This window comes from Setaria italica, chromosome I (genome assembly GCF_000263155.2).
Source record: "Setaria italica strain Yugu1 chromosome I, Setaria_italica_v2.0, whole genome shotgun sequence".
Taxonomy (NCBI): Eukaryota; Viridiplantae; Streptophyta; class Magnoliopsida; order Poales; family Poaceae; genus Setaria; species Setaria italica.
This window is the reverse complement of record NC_028450.1, coordinates 30522592-30539658: the sequence shown is the minus strand read 5'-3', so window position 1 is coordinate 30539658 and position 17067 is coordinate 30522592. Positions and strand designations below refer to the sequence as shown.

Below are 17067 nucleotides of genomic sequence, written 5' to 3'. Positions count from 1 at the left end.
GGGGCAAATCTCCTTAGAGGGTTGAGGGAGGAAGATAAAAGAGGATTGAGAAAAAATAAAGAGGAAATGGAAAGTGGATATGCTGGAGGAGGTTTTTCTCCCCTAAATTTTTTTATGGATAAAATGGGGAAAGAAAAAATGGGAAAAAGGATTGCTCTTGGATTGCAGCGAGCCTGCCCCGGCGACGGTCGGTCCTCCACGTAAGTGGAGACCGCATCCTCGATCCGGATCACACGGACACGGCGAGAGAGAGATAACACACGTACGGATCAGGACAAGTTGGCACGTCGACGTCGCGCGTCGGTGTTGAGCGGCGACTGGCGACTGCAGTGCTTGAGCACTTCAGTTCTCCCACGGCTCTGCGACTGAAAACACAGAGGGGAAGCGAGTGGCCGAAGGGGGCGCCGCTGAATTCGCGCGGAGGCCTCTCTCACAGCCCAAGTGCCTTTGGTCTCTGCCCGTTTTTGTAAGCCAGCCAGCCCATTGGTTCGAAATGTCGCCTTGGTTTATGGGCCGGCCCGTTAGAAGAACATTGTGGACTGGACTCTGCTGCTGAGAGGCGTGAGAACAGCCGCCGCCGCCGCAGCTCCTCGCCGACGCAACCGGCGCCGCTCCTAAAACCACGTAAACCCTAACCCCCGATTCCTCTCCGGACTCCACCAATCTCCAGCTCGATCGCAGTCGGAGCCCAGCCATCCATGGCCGCCGCCGCCCCCGCCGCCGCGCCGCTCGACGAGGCCAAGGCGAAGAGCGTCCTTCGCCAGGTCCGCGATCCAGCCTTGCTGCCCCCGCTGCGGTTTTTTATCCTCTTTTTTGGTCATTTTTTTGAGCAACTGTTCTGAGAAGTTTTCGGTTCGTTGATGCAGGTGGAGTTCTACTTCAGCGACAGCAACCTCCCCCGCGACAAGTTCTTGAGGGAGACGGTCGAGCAGAGCGACGATGGCCGTAACGATCTCTCGCGCCGCTTCATCTCCTCGTTGATTAGTATTTTGTTTGTTTTGTCGGCAATCTGCTGATTTTTTAAATTTTTTTGGGGAACTGTGCAGTGGTGAGCTTGGCCTTGATATGTTCCTTCTCGCGGATGAAGTCCCACCTGGGGCTCGACGCCGCGGTGAAGCCTGAGACTGTGCCGGAGGAGACTGTGCTCGCGGTGGCTGAGGTGCTGCGACGTTCTCCTGTGCTCCGCGTATCAGAGGACGGTAATCGAATCCCTTCCCCTTTCCTCTTTAAAACTTGGTGCTTCGCAATTCAGTGGTGGTGTTTCCTCGTTATACTCTTGATAACAGTAGCAAGGAGATAGATTTCTGGAGCTAAATATGGGAACATAAAGCTTGTGGCTATCACCTTATAGTACATGTACATCTAATAAGGCGATGTGCCTTTGGATTGCTTAAGATCATTGTACCTTCTTGTCTGTTGCTTAATTTTAGCTTCAAATGCTTTAATGCAAAGTTTATAGCTGTATTGATAAGCTGCACTTGTAACAGCAGCTATTCAGTGTGGACAGCCATGTCATTTATTCTGTATTTTTTATATTATAGTGTTAAAGGAATAGCTCATGACATCAAACTTACTGATAGAGACAAAACTACTTATGATGTCTCATTATGTCATGGGACATGATGCCACAGAGCGGTAATTGCTTTCAGATGTGAACTGGGATGAATTGCACTCTTTAACTTTCATCTGAGTATCTGACATAATATGTATAGTAACTTTGTTGCAATATTTTTCAAATGCAGGAAAGAAGATTGGTAGAGCAAGTGAGTTGTTGAAGCCAGATGAGGTCATAGAGCAAGTAGATTCTAGGACAGTTGCTGCATCGCCACTGCCTTACAATGTAAAGCTGGAAGATGTCCAATCTTTCTTCGCACAATATGCAAAGGTGTGTTCTTTTTTCATTCAAATACTGCAGTCAATCTGCTAGTGATTGGTAAAAAAAATGTACTGAAATACGACAAGATTTTTTAACTTCTATTGCCAAAATGTTGTTAAGCATGACTGACTGCTTTAGCATACAATCAATACCAGTATCCGGTCAGATTGCCGTTGTATTATTTGATATTCAGGTCCTCAAACGGAGTGAATGCATTCAATTCTATTAGGATTTTCCCCCTACTGTTAGCTTATGAACTGATATAGTTATCTGGAGTTTTTTAGATGTTATGATGTACTTTTGAAGCTATTATACTGCAGTACATGTAACACAAATAACTATTATGGTAACATTTCTTTTATGTGCTTCTGTCTAAACTCATAGGTGAACAGTGTGAGACTACCACGTCATATTGCAAACAAAAAGCACTTCTGTGGCACTGCTCTAGTCGAGTTTTCTGAAGAAGAGGAAGCAAAAAAAGTTTCAGAGAATACTTTGGTTTTTGCTGGGGTAAACCTGGAAATAAGACCAAAGTAAGCCCACTAGCTTATCATGGTGCATGGTTTCCTTTATGTGCACAAAATGCATGTTTTATCAATACCTTCATCAAATTTGTTAAGTTTTGATCTTTGTCCCCTCTGTTGACTAATGATCAAACCTCCTGTAGCTGCTGTTAGGAACTTGCCTTCCTTTCTTTTGAGTGCTACTGGTATGAAAATATGTACTGTAAGGCACTTTGATATCTACTGTACCTAAAAGGACTAAGTGTTTTCTTGGTTCTTTCTCACCATGAAAGTCTACGCAAGGCAGGTTAATTTACGTTGATCAAGTGAAATATTATAAGGTTGCTGCAGTATAATTATCGTTAAAGATCTGCCAACTAGGAGCCATCTTTAATGTTGGGGTTGTTTGAGTTTTCAAGAGAGAAATTTTTCAGTGTTGACCAATCATAAGCCAGACAAATCCTTTCAGGCATTTGTAAAGTGGACTGTGATGCACCAGAAGAATCAGCACAAAGTTTTCCAACGTGTGCAATAGCCATAAATACAATACCACTGTCTAGCCAAGAGTTGACAAGTGCAAGTTTCTGGATGAATTGTGCTAAATAATCCAAAGTATCTTGATACTACCATTTTTTTACCTATTTTGAATTCGAAAACATTTTTTCCAGATTGTTCATCCGAATTGTTTACATGTTTTCATGATATACAAATTAACCTATATCTTTCATTTTGTAACATGTAAATCTTTGCCTGAATTATGAAGGAAGGAATTTGACGCTGAACAGGAATCTAAAAGAGAAGAATACGAAAAGGCGCACCCTGTCAAGGATAGTCAGGATGAAGGGTGAGTTTCTTACATCCTTTCTAGACTACTGGTGTTGTGTTTCTTTAGTTCAAATAAAAATTAAGAGTCCCTGAAATTTAATTGCAGCTTTCCAAAAGGCCTAATTGTGGCCTTCAAATTGAAGAAGGATATGGCTGAGTCTGCGGTTCAACAAACTAACGAAACTTCCAATTCTGTTGAGAATCCATCAGGCGAGGCATCTGAGAGGATCCCAGATAATACTGATTCAAAGGATGACAAGTCCTCGGACAACATGACCAAGGAGAAAGAGGTAAACATTAAGGAAGCTACAGAATCTGAGAAGTGCACTGGTGATGCCTTGGAAGACTGCGAAAAGCGTGGAGATAGTGAATCATTGAGCAGGGATGGCAATAGTGTTTCTGGCAATGTGAAGAACCCAATCTCGAGGGAGGATCTAAAAGAAGCACTCAAGAAATTTGGAAATGTTCGGGTAATAATAATCCACAACTTTCAGGATTTTGCTTTTGTTTTTATAACATCAGTGGTAGTTTTATTTTATTACCTTTAAATGAAATAGTTTGGGTCTCTTTTCGCTTTCCTGTAGCCTATAATATAAGTTGCAAGTATACCAGTTATTCAAATTCATATATGCTCCACAAATGAAGCCGATAGCTCAAAGTTCAGTTCATGGGTTACAAACTTACACTGCAGGAAAAATCTTTGTTTGCCACTGAATAATTCCCTCTTATGTGATTGTGTTCCACCTCTAATAAAGTGCTTCATCCGACGCCATTCATTTAGGAAATCTGTTCAATTCATGTCTCGCTACCAGCCATCTGGTCAACAGTTTGCCATTAACATGTGAATAAGAGCCATACCCCTACATGCTATTCTTTCGTCCAGCTCTATCTATTTTTGTTGGGACTAATGAATGCACCACAAGTTAATATATAGACCGTCTTACTCAATCTGTGACTGCTGTCTTGGTGCTGCTTGAATCTCTCTTCTCCCTCCCCGTATTCCTTTTCTCTTGCACTTCTGTTATTCTCGGACTGGTAGCTCCTGCTGACTGATAGGTGGTGTCGTACTGGCTACCTCACCATTGCCCTTGCTGACATGGTTTGCTCATCATGGTAATGGCTGGAGACCAATGAGGATAATTTTTAACAGCTGCAGTCGAACAATAAGATGATACCAATAGCGTGGAGGAAGAAACTTTGGAAAACGGTTGGAGTGCAATGAGTAGGCACTTGTTTAGTGGCAGGTCATGGAACTGAGTTATTTGGTGCCAAATAATAGATTGTTTATGTTTTCCATATACTTTCCTTTTCCTTTCAAGATGTACTTCCTTCAGACCAGTTGACTATTTACTGGGAAATGCTTCTGAAATTCGTTAACCTGACAATTTATGGCCACACTGGTACTGAATGAAAATTTATATTTCACTGTATCTTGGAAAGAGCATAGATTCCTGCATGGTGAATTGTTTTTCTTATTAGTTTGAACCTGTCGGCGCAATATATTTCCTTACCATGTTTTTCCTCTTAGTATGTGGACTTCAGCATCGGGGATGATTCAGGATACCTTCGTTTTGAAGATTCTAAGGCAGCTGAAAAGGCTCGCGTGGCTGCTGTACTAGCTGATGAAGGTGGCTTGATAATAAAAGACCACATCATTACTTTGGAGGCTGTGACTGGTAAGAATTTTAGCTTTCCTTTATTTCTCATTGATTTCTTGAAGCTTGAATGTGTTTTTTTACCCCTTTTTTTTTGCTTTAGTAAGAAACGAGTGTTTATTTGGTCATTGATGAGGCTCGAGAAAGTAGCCTATTGTGTTTGTAAAGCTAATAAAATTGTGATATTGTGAAAGTATTTTCCGGACAGGCTAAAATCATTTTTGTATGGCTGATCTTGATATTCATAAAGATATTATCTGTAAGAGTTCAAATAATTTGGCTGAACACACTTATGTTTGACTCAGCTACATAATTGTTTATGATTTTGATGGGTGGTTCTATTCTCATAGCTATTTAACGAATATCATGCTTGCTGTAGAAGTTGTAGTTCCATTTGATGTTGCAATATTTGGTGGGATCAGTTTTTCATTAATTTTCAGTGTAATTCACCAGATAGGAATTATATTTTGTGGTATTAGCCTCTGTTGGCATTGTGGTGTGTCATGTGAGAGCTACTTTCAGAACATGTTCTTTTAGATCCATAATGAAATATCTTACTAGTTGATATTCCCATACAAATTCCTTAGTGCAGCACAGCACAGTGCACTGTGTCCATAAACTGGCTCTTACTCGTGTTTCTGCAGGTGAAGCAGAGAAGGATTACTGGAGCAAAATTCGTGGCATTCAAGAAAATTACAAGGACAATAGAAGCTACAAAGGAAGGTAATATTTTGTTCTTGGTTGACTCTGTTTCTATTTTATCTGTTTATATCTTGTTCTTCTGCACTGTATTATATGAGAAAGTTTACAAAAAAAATAAATAAATAAAATCCACCACACGCTGTATGCTATGCTATTTCTAAAAATCCTCCTCTTGTGGAATCTGACACTAATTTAACTGGTGCCCATGCCAACTGTTGTGATAACACCAAAGCGCTTTTTTACCCAATAAAATTAATATAGTAATTTGCAGTCTTGTTAATGTAACAGTTCTTACCACTTTTTAATTGAAAACTCCCTACTTTTTAGCTCTGTTTTTATATCTGGTGTGGATTCAACAATAAATACAAACTGCACGGTAATTTTAATGTGCAAAATGATGCAATCTGACGGTTTTGGATAGACAAGTTGTTGATGCTGCAATTTTTTATTTGATTATGTTGAAAAGATTCTTTCTCATCAGGTGCTCTTCCGCACAAGCTATCCTCATTGTTATGCAGAAGTTAACTGGGCTTACTCACTTTCCTTTTGTAACTTTTGTAGGGCCGGAAAGAACTACAGGGGAGGAAAGCAGTTCAATGGGAAGCGAGGTAGAAACCCTGATGCTGAGAAGAATTCTAATAAGGCCCAGAAGGTTGAAGCTGCCGCGTGAGACTAATTTAGCTACCGGTAGTACCTCGACTAGGAAGTAACATGCACCATGCTGCTTATCTCCACTAGTCTCCAAGCATCAGAGACTTGTTCTTACCATTTTGGTTCTTTTGGTGGTTTGTTGCGATGTTTACTTGCACAAATTCTGAACATTTGGTTGAGTTTATTGTGATACGAGTGGTCAACTAATATCGTGTATAAAATCAAAACTGGCCTCATGAGCTCCTGGTGCAGGTGTTCTGTTTCTGATACCGTCCTCAATGCTCGCTGGGTTTTGCAGATTGTAAACAAAGAAACACAGAAATAGTGTTTGATTGTACGTGACTTGTTTACAGAGGGTAAATAGATCTCGTGACCTGCTGTTTTTTTTTTTGGGTCCCAAGTAATCGGATCACACCGTCATCAGAATGAGCCTTCACAAAATGGATGTCGCCCTGCTGCCCTGCACCCAAGCGTTATCAGACACGGCTTCGTTTCGTCTGATATTTGCAAAGAAATCATAGACGAGAGTTTCCTTAGAAGGACACGGTCGCCGTGTCTTCCTCGGACTCGGAGTGGAACATCGCGACTGTTGCCCATATTATTTATATACCTGTATATATGCGCTCACACGTGTCGAGTCGTCATTAGTCACAAGTCTTCCTCTTTCGACTGCACGTACGCCATGAAAGCGCAGAAGACGAGCACGAAGACGAGCACGAAGACGAAGAAGAGCAGCGCGCCAAGGCGAACTCCGCCGCACAGCTGATGGAAGAAATCGTTACGGAGATCCTGGCGCGCCTGCCCGTGAAGCCACTCCTGCGGTTCAGGTCCGTGTGCAAGGCCTGGCGAGCCATCATCTCCGACCCCGTCTTCATCCGAGCACACCTCCGCTGCCCCGCCTCCAACTGGGAGCGGAGCCCTCGCTTCGTCATCAGCCCGCACACCCTGGACGAAGTCATCCCCGACGAGCGCTGGCCGAGCACCTTCTCCAACCACCTCCGCTTCTACCAGTGGCAGCTGCAGCAACGCGGCAATGGCGGCAACTCCCCCAAGAAGAACAATGCGGCGACGTTCTTGCACGCGTAGGACTTCGGCGGTGAGTTCAACTCGCTGCGCTACTTCTCGCACTGCGATGGCCTGGTGTTCGCCCCCACCGACACCAGGCTCTACGTCTTCAACTCAGCCACCAGGGAGGCCATCACACTGCCGGACGGTTACCGGAACTTCCTGCGAGTAGGTGGAAGAGGCTGCTGCTACTGCGGCGGTCTAGGGCTGGATCCGCGCACCGGCAAGTACAAGGCAGTCCAGGGCTTCTACCGGTCATGGGAGCCTGACACGAACCTGCGGACAGTCATGGGGATGGAGGTGCTCACCATCGCCGGCGAGGACGGTGAAGATTGGAGGGAGATCAGGAATGATCCTCCGTACCCTGTCGAGAGATTTCAGGGCTGCCGTGACTATTAACGGGTTCTTGTTCTGGCGCATCGCCAAGTGGTGCCCAGAGCCTCCGCGTGGTATCCTGCATCTTAGTCTGGGAGAAGAGGAGTTCGGCATCACCAAGCTGCCGGATTCTCTGGACCCTTCGCTTGACGATGATTTCATATTGGACGTGCTGTACGGCCGGGATCTGTGCGTGACGCGGCCTGCACCAGCGAGACGATGCTGACCATATGGACGTTGGCCGTAGCGGGTGAGGGCTTTGATGAACTCGCTATGGCAGCGGCGGTACTCCATCGAGCTCTCGAGCTCGTTCCCTTGCCATACGATGTCTCTTCCTCCTTTCAGCAATGGGATCATCTTGTGGGAAACTGATACTGTCTACTGCTACGATCCGGCAACTTCCAAGCTGACAACAATATGTGAATTAGATCGCATGAGGTACCAGCGGGTACGCAAGTGGAAGAATCTCTTTGGCTTCAACGTCAGGCCCTTTACGGAAAGTCTCGTTCGGATCACGAGCAGTTGATCATAGCTTTGACGGCATGAGAATAAGCAGCTTGTGCTGCGTGTACCTTCTTTTGTGCATTCACCATTGCAAATGATCGGCTATGTATTGGAAATTGTTGCCAAAAGCTATTTGCACGTGTTGTACCTTTTGAACCATATTATATGGAATGAGTTAAAATTTTTATGCTTGGCTAGTGAATGTCAATCTCTGTACGGTACTTTCATCTTGAACCATATGGTATAGTCTGATCAGAATTCAGAACCATGGATGGCACCTCTTGATTCTTTCAACCTATTTCGCAGCTCCTTTTTGCTTCTTTCTTTTGAGCTGTTACTGAACGTGATACCGTGCAACAGGAAGCGGCTAAATCAGATATCCCATCGATCCATGGGAAGGGAATCCAATTTTATTTTTCATTTTTCTAATTTACCTCAAATGAGTTGAAGTTTCAATCCATTTACTAGAACGGCAGGAGCCCGTTTCATCACTTGTGTAGTGCTGTTCAGGCCGGGTGGTTTCAGTTGCCGATTTGCCGTAGTAAGGAGGGTAGGGGAAATAATAAGAAATAATATTACATCTGAATTCTATGTTTTCTTCAAAAGCTATTACAGTACCAAATGAATCAGGTAGAGTAAAAATTAGCACATCAAAGGGACGCGTAAGGAAGAAGTCCAAGTCACTTAGGTTCGTCATTGCGAGAACTCTGAATTTAGGATCTCATGCATTGATGCAGGAAGAAGATCAGCGGAACATGAAGTGACATCAACACATGGTAAGAGCTAGGTAGGCAAGACGATCTCCATCTTTGAGAGCAACGATGCTGTGAAAGCTCAGATGACAAAGCACATAGCAAAACATCACTACCATGCCCGAAGTGCCTACTCTAAAGGTTTTTTTTCTAACAAACCGACATTGTCAGGAGAGGAGAGGAGGTTTACAAAATCCGAGACGGTCTTGACAATGATTAGGAGTCTTAGTGCACAGTTTCATTGTACTGTTACCTGTCAAGACTGTGAACTAGATAATTATGTCTGTTGAGTGTCATGGGGATGAAACTCCTCACACATATGATGAAATTTCACATTCTCTCTCCTCGTAAAGATCTTGTCAAATTAGCAAAATTGCTGATGTGGTATGGAATTTAATGCCCATAAAACTCTGCATGAAACTTTCATTGAAATTGGCCTTATACGTTCATTCGATGAGAATTACCATGTTGCTGCGAGTAGCTTGGACGACCCAACACGCTTGTGACAAGCTGTGGGGTTCATCAGAGTGGACTTTATATGCTTGAATATACACCGGGAGTCGAGACCCGAGACTTGCCGTCGTTGACCAAGCACGCCAGTTGGTGCTAGCCAACGCGCTGCGCTGATTCCGTAGAAAATGAGACATTTGCGGTGATTCCCTGGCCTAGGAACACGAGGAACGGATAGGTGTCAACTGAGACGCGAGTTCCCAGCGCAGGTTCAACTGAGACTATATATGCCGGAGCGAGTTCAAGTCACCAATCACCACGTCGTGAGGTGTGGCCCTGGTCCCTGGAGCAGGACGTGCAACGAGTCCTGGCGCTGGCGTGACCGGCGGAAGGGGCGCGGGACCGGGGGGAGAGGAGACGCAGGCGCGACCTGTCCAGGCGTGGCCGGTGACCGGCCGGGTCGTCGGTGGAGAGGACTACGTGGCTTCTGCGTGTCGATCCCCCGTCGTTCATTCCACGGCTAGCTCATATCGGCCGCTGCTACGTTGCATACGGCGGCGAGCCGGTGACCTCGGAACGCGTCACACGCAGCGGTGTGCCGTCGTTGTCTTTCCGACCCGATCGACGACACATCGGGGTCGGCCATATATACTCACCGGCGCTTCGCTTCCCGGCTCCCGCGATGCATCCCGGTCTCTGGACTAAGCCACAGGACACGCGGAGTGCATGCGTACCGTGACAACTACTCAAAGTTAGAATTCGCGAGTATCCTTTTGGCACCTGATCTTGCAGTACAAAGTTGATTAATAAAAGATCAAGTTCCAAGTAACTGAAACTCAAATGAGCTTGTGATGCAAAAATATAATAATTTCCTTTTAAAAATATCATTCATAATAGGTGAAAATATAAATTAAAAACAGGAAGAAAGGTCAAAGGATACAAGACCCGACACAATCACCGACATTGACGAACGCATCAGTTAGAGTAGGTTGCGAGTGTTTCTTTCAAACGGCCTTACCGGTAAAACTAATAAAGATTAAAAATCGGCTTCAGCGGAGTTCCAATTTTTTACCTCGATTTGCAAAATAGCTCGTGCTAAAGTGCCCAAACTAGGTAAAGCTGAAGTCAGTATAAACCCTTATAAAACGGTGCAAGGAATCGGTGCTTGTAGACTAAAAAGGGTAGGGTGAATTAGGCAAACTTAAAACTTTAGCCTATGGCTTCCACTACTTTTGCATAAAATATAAATTAGATCATACTATCAAGATGTGCAACTAAGGTTGATCTAGTGTGAAACCCTTATCCAAAATAAGTTTTGCAACCTAGAGCCAATCCTAGCAAGATACTACACTAAGAAAGTAAACGCACACAAATTGCAAGTATGAAATGCGGAAACGTAAGATGTGAGGATGAAGGGAAACGAACTCTTGACACGATGATTTATCCCGTGGTATCGGTAGGCGCTAAGCCACCACCAGTGCACGTTGTTGAAGCACTCACGCAAGAGTATTGCTTTCCGATCACCAAGTACCTTCCTGGACACCCCTTAACTTGCCACAAAGGCTTGACCACTAAGGCTCACGCCAAGTTCCCCGATCATCTTGATGCCGTCTCCACTAAGGAGCTTCTCCATGAAGGAAGGCGGTCTCCACGTCCCCCGCACACGGTCGTCGACGCAGCTCTACACTAAGCCGGAGGGTTGAAGATTTGCTGGCGAGCCACCAAGGCTCCAAGGTGCCAGCACACCTTGTACAACTGTGGTTCACTCCTAGACCGATCACAAGGTAGGCACACCTTGCACTCTCCCTTTCTCTAAGCCTATCCTATCACTAATCACTCTCCCAAGCTTATGCTAAGCCTTTGAATAATCACTTAAACAATTTTGGTGGCTTGGATGTGTTCTTGATGAGTCTTGATCTCCAATAGACTTCTGCACACTCCAACAACTTCAAATGGGTGAGTGGAGGGGGTATAAATAGCCTAAGGACTCAAAGAGCCATTGTTCCAACGGCTAGTTAAAGTAGACCATTGGATGTTCCAATGGTATCAATTTGGGTATCATCGGAACATCCGGTGCTACTAGCCATTGACCTCCCCGCGCCCAAGTTCTTCACTGACTCATTCAAAATTCATCTGACGCTTCATCTGATGGTACCGTTGGAACATCTGGTGCTGAAGGGTTTTTGCCCAATACCTCTCTGGAACTTCGCAAAGTATATATGCTTCGTCCGACACTCCCCTTAGCCTATCATCGGATCATCCAGTGCTACTGGGTTTTCTTTGTCTTCAAATCCTTCTCCCCGTTATTCGTCCGACGCTACTAGAAAAGGGACCATCGGAACATCCGATGGTCTGACTTTGACTTGACTTCTTCACAGCGTACCAATTGCTCTGATGGTTGCTCCGACACTTCTCTGGTGACCATTGGAACATCCGATGGTGTATTTTTCCAATCAACTCGTCTAATGCAAGCACCAAAGATTCCGTCGTTTGGATGCTTGAATATCATAGAATAATCCTAGATACCATGGCTTGGTTACTTGAATACCATAGCTTGGATATCAAGAACACCATAGCTTGGATACTTAAACACCATGATTTGGACCTTGCCATGGTTTGGTTTGCATACTTGGGATCTAGAAAACCTGCGAGGTACATGCTAGACAAAGTATTAGTCTCAATGACTATGTTGTCACTCAATCATGAAAATCAAAACTATAGTCTAATGGGGTCATGTTTGCTACAAACGGGTCCTTGATATAGGAGTATATGTATCATAAACGGGTCCATATCTAAATTACATAGCTCTGCTATTATAAATAAAATATATCTAAAGTAGCCTTCTGATATCCATCTAAATTACCCACCTATGCTATTGTACAAAAATAATCTAAAGTAACACACTAAATTTGCATCAAAATTATCATCATCTGCTATTATTAAAAATAATCTAAAGTAACATATGAACCTAAATTACCTACATATATCATTATAATAAAATATTGTAAAATACACCAATATATAATTCCAAATTACATATTTATGCATTGCTAACATGAAAAATACTAGCTTAAGGTGTACATAAATGATGTGTGTTAACAATTTTCATGTCAAACTTTAGCTTAAATTAAAGATTCAATTAAACATATGTCAAACACGTCAATACAGATGGAAAAATGTATAGAATACTAATGGCTACCTAAAGTCTATAGCAATCGGATAAATTAAAGATAAGCACATATCTGTATGAGTATTGTGTTAGAGTTCCATGTTAAACACATATCTCAGACTAAGGATTGAATTAAGCACATATAAAAATATGAAGGTGCATCCTAAGTGAAAACCACAAATGTGGATGAAAAATTGGATACACTAGCAATTGCGCACTAGATTCAACTGCAACATGATAAAGATAAGTGGATATTTTATACGAGCGTTGTGTTAGAATATTTAGAGAGAGGGTAGAAAGATAAACAATCTTGATTTTTATAGATATAGTGTGTTCTAATTTTTTAATTAAAGTTCGGAAACTTATGTCACTCAAAATTGTGCGCTGATAAACTAGATCTTAATACATATACGCCCGTTTTGTGTCGCCATCAGCTATCAACAGAATGCTTGACGACTCCGGCATCTAGTGAACGCTGGTCAATGAGGCCGGCTACATGCTGCATCATGACAGCAACGAACTCCAAACACCAAGAACACAGCAAAAAGATCACACACACATGACGCATGCACATAGCAACTCAACGATGTGCTCTGCCGCCGAAAAGCTCATCTGCATCGTGCAGTTTCTTCTGCTGCTGTGCCTGCAGGGCGCGCCGCGAGCGCCTGGAGTCGCCGGCGCCGGTGGCGGGATCCTGTCGGTCCCTTCTGCCACCTCCCTTGCGCACTGCCCCACCCGCTGCGGGGACGCCGAGTTCCTCTACCCGTTCGGCACCGAGCCCGGCTGCTTCCGCCAGGGCTTCGAGCTCACCTGCGACACCACCACCCAGCCTCCCAAGCTATTCTGGGCCAACACACTATACCAGATGGTCGGCACCGATAGGACAGACCACTGGTTCGCCTACGCCTCCATCGGCTTCAGCATCACCATGACCCCAGGTACGAGCACCTACACCAGGTCCTTGGAGTCGCCTGCCAGGGGCTTCATCATCGACTCCGACACCCACATGTTCGCTGTTGGCTGCGACGTCGAGGTCCTCCTGTTCGATACCGGGACGAACCTGACCATCGGTTCTTGCACGAGTTCGTGCCCGGGCGACAGGGCGACCATGAGTAACGAGTCGGTAGCTGTGGCCGGGAATTGCAATGGGTTGGGCTGCTGCAGCATCGCCTTGCCGGATTACCTCCAAGGCTTCCGGTTCATACTGTCCAGAAGGGATGGAGTCATCAGAGCACGATCAGATGCGCAGGCCTCCATTAATGTCAAGGTCTTTCTAACACAGGATTATGAATTTGAGACGAGCGACCTTTACTCGAGCTGGATTAACAGAAGTGTTCATACAAGCCTGGAAATTTTCGCCACGGACCAGCCGAGTTGTGAAATTGCGTCTGCAAACAAGGAAACCTACGCATGTAGCCCCGGCAGCTCATGCCAAACTGGAAAGTGGGGAGGTTACTTCTGTTACTGCAACCCTGGTGTTAATGGCAACAATCCCTACATTTTGGATGGCTGCATCGAAGGTTCGTTGTTACTAATTGTCAGTGACACAACTAGTTTTTTTTCACCAAAATTGCAGTTGCAAGTAAGGAATTTATATTTTTGGAACAACTTATATAATCCTTATAAATGCTTAAAAAATATAGAACATTGCTTGTTCCCTCTTTATTTCACTAAGATCTAACCATCTAATTACTGTACTACTTCTTTCTGCTGTATTTACATGTGTACGCTCATAATTTTCCCGTGTCACTCCTTTGTGGAGCAGGTTACAACCCCCATCCTAAAGGAAATTGTAAGAGGTCATGTGGAAACATGTCCATCCCTTTCCCTTTTGGGTTAGAAGAAGGTTGCTTTGCACACCAGAAATTTCGACTTAGTTGTGTGTCAGATAAGTTCGTTGTTCTTAATCGAGAAGATGGCACAAAATATAAGGTGACCACATTGCAAGTAGATGATGGATACCTGGGTGTAACCAGCATGCTGAATGATTCGAGCAGCAGCGACGACGAGGTGGTAGTAGTTCATACCACCGATGGTGACTTCGATTACAGGGTACCAAGAGAAGCCATGAGGAATCTTATTGAGTTCTCCCAAGAATTTGACATCAGGATGAGGTGGGCTGTGTCCAACTTAACATGCGGAACAGCCTCGCAAAGAAGTACAACTTATGCATGTATCAGCGCCCACAGCCAATGCGTTAATGTCACACATGGAACACTATACCTAGGATATCGTTGTAAATGCTTGCCTGGCTTTTATGGGAATCCATATGTCCAAGATGGTTGCAAAGGTCAGTCTCTTTAAGATCTTTGTAACATATGAGTTTCATAGGACTTACTAAAACTTATAGAGATCATATGAAGTTTAATGTTAAAAGTAGCACCCTAACTAACTTGACATTTCATCAAGGTTTGAATCCGTATTCATGCATGAGGATGTAGGCTAGAAGTTATTGATATTTCAAATTTTGAGAAAGGATATAGGGGTAAGCATTTGGACCATTAACAACCAAAGGCTGCATCACTAGCTAACGTTAATGACTGCTTATGGAGAGTGAATTCATGAATTTGAGCCTATATTTCGGATTTAGAGACCATCCCACCTGATCCATTTCCTACATTTTTGTACCAGTACCTCCAACCATCTAACAATGATCTATATAGCCCCATCATAGTGATTTCAGATAACTTGATGATGGCTTACTTCATTCTAGTTTATTTGCAGACATTGATGAGTGCTTAGAGCCAAATAACTGCAATGGGTTATGTCATAATACACCTGGAGGATATTATTGCTCAAGTTGTCCTCATGGTAAAGTGTTTGTACCAACAAAAAGGAAATGTGTTACATCAGCTAAGCAGCACAATCTTCTTTTTGGTGAGTTATACCCTACTTGTCTATATTTCAGCTACAAAAATACAAAATGATCTGGCTGTGGAATTAATGGCATTTGATATGCAAAACAATCGTCTGTGTAGGTATTGCAATTGGAATTGGTTGTGGCCTTAGCTCCATAATTTTGGCACTCTGTGCAACTATAATCGCTAGAAAGTGGAAACAAGGCAGACGAAAAAGAATGCGAAGAGCATACTTTAAGAAGAATCAAGGCCTATTATTGGAGCAACTAATATCTGATGAAAGCACCACTAACAAAACAAAGATATTCTCCTTAGAGGAACTAGAGAAAGCGACCAACAACTTTGATGCTGCTCGTGTTCTTGGCCGTGGAGGACATGGAACAGTTTATAAAGGTATTCTATCTGATCAAAATGTGGTTGCCATTAAAATATCCAAAATTGCGGAGCAAATCGAGATAGATCAATTTATCAATGAGGTTGCTATCTTATCTCAAATCATTCACCGCAATGTGGTCAAACTTTTTGGTTGCTGCTTGGAAACGGAGGTGCCCTTGCTCGTATATGAGTTTATATCCAATGGCACGCTATACAGCCTTCTCCATTCTAATGCTAGTGCCAAATGCTTGTTGTCGTGGGATGATCGCATTAGGATCGCTGTAGAATCATCAGGAGCACTTGCTTATCTGCATTCCGCTGCTGCAATACCAATTTTTCATAGAGACGTGAAATCTTCAAACATACTCTTGGATGCCTCCTTCAGCACAAAGGTTTCTGACTTTGGTGCTTCAAGATCTGTTTCACTTGATGAGACTCATGTGGTGACCATTGTCCAAGGAACATTCGGTTACTTGGATCCAGAGTATTACCATACTGGCCAATTAACCGGGAAGAGTGATGTGTATAGTTTTGGAGTGATACTTGTGGAGCTTCTGACAAGAAAGAAGCCAATATTTATAAATGATTCTGGTATGAAACAAAGCTTGTCTCATTACTTCAGTGAAAAACTTCAAGAAGGAGCTATCATGGAGATAATAGATTCTCAGATTGTCGAAGAAGCAGACCAAGGAGAGATTGGTGATCTTATTTCACTTGCACAAGCATGCTTGAGGACCAAAGGAGGAGAGAGACCAACTATGAAAGAAGTAGAGATGAAGTTGCAGTTCCTAAGAACTAGGAGGCCAAGGAAAGTACATGATTTACCGGGAACCAATGGTGAGATTGGGCATTTGTTCTGCCCACAAGATACAAACTCCCACACACGGCTCGATCTTGTCAATGCTGCCCGTTTGCCCTCCGAAGACACTCGGGGCTACAGCCTAGAGAAAGAATTTGCATCCTCAATCAGTTTGCCACGCTAACTATATGATACAAATGGTCAATAAAAGAAAATCAGTACCTTCTAGGACCCACCCGATCTGTATATCTTTTAACAAAAAATTGTGTAATATTGCTCCCATCAGAAGGGAGAATTTGCTATTTGGTTGCAATATGCCAATGCAATGTACATATACATTTGGTCAATACATATATGGTTAGAGCTTATATTAGACTAGACAGAACTACCTTTCAAATTTAGAATCTGTGATGGATATGCTAGCTTGCAGGTTAGCTAGTTTTGTTTGGACATTTGCATGGTAAAACAATCTCACTTGAACAGTTCCATTGTTTGAAGGGATTTCAAA

The 17067-nt window shown here is 43.6% G+C and overlaps 3 protein-coding genes across 3 annotated transcripts; all 3 read left to right on the top strand.

Annotated features, from left to right (window-relative positions):
- The first annotated feature begins 562 nt into the window (after nucleotides 1–562).
- Nucleotides 563–6549, top strand: LOC101773825 (la protein 1). Its single transcript, XM_004953000.4, has 10 exons — nucleotides 563–764; nucleotides 867–945; nucleotides 1047–1199; nucleotides 1743–1885; nucleotides 2261–2409; nucleotides 3143–3223; nucleotides 3311–3674; nucleotides 4733–4880; nucleotides 5504–5582; nucleotides 6123–6549. The coding sequence occupies exons 1-10, from the start codon at nucleotides 699–701 to the stop codon at nucleotides 6229–6231; spliced, it is 1371 nt and encodes a 456-aa protein (XP_004953057.1). The 5' UTR covers nucleotides 563–698; the 3' UTR covers nucleotides 6232–6549.
- A 428-nt stretch (nucleotides 6550–6977) lies between these two features.
- LOC111257986 (putative F-box protein At1g47790) lies at nucleotides 6978–7676 on the top strand. The gene is made up of 2 exons (XM_022828609.1): nucleotides 6978–7294; nucleotides 7376–7676. Exons 1-2 carry the CDS (start codon nucleotides 6978–6980, stop codon nucleotides 7674–7676), a joined length of 618 nt encoding a protein of 205 aa, XP_022684344.1.
- Nucleotides 7677–13113: 5437 nt separating this feature from the next.
- On the top strand, nucleotides 13114–16927 carry LOC101753724 (wall-associated receptor kinase 2). The gene is made up of 4 exons (XM_022828607.1): nucleotides 13114–14047; nucleotides 14293–14817; nucleotides 15252–15404; nucleotides 15506–16927. The coding sequence occupies exons 1-4, from the start codon at nucleotides 13114–13116 to the stop codon at nucleotides 16741–16743; spliced, it is 2850 nt and encodes a 949-aa protein (XP_022684342.1). The 3' UTR covers nucleotides 16744–16927.
- Nucleotides 16928–17067: the final 140 nt, after the last annotated feature.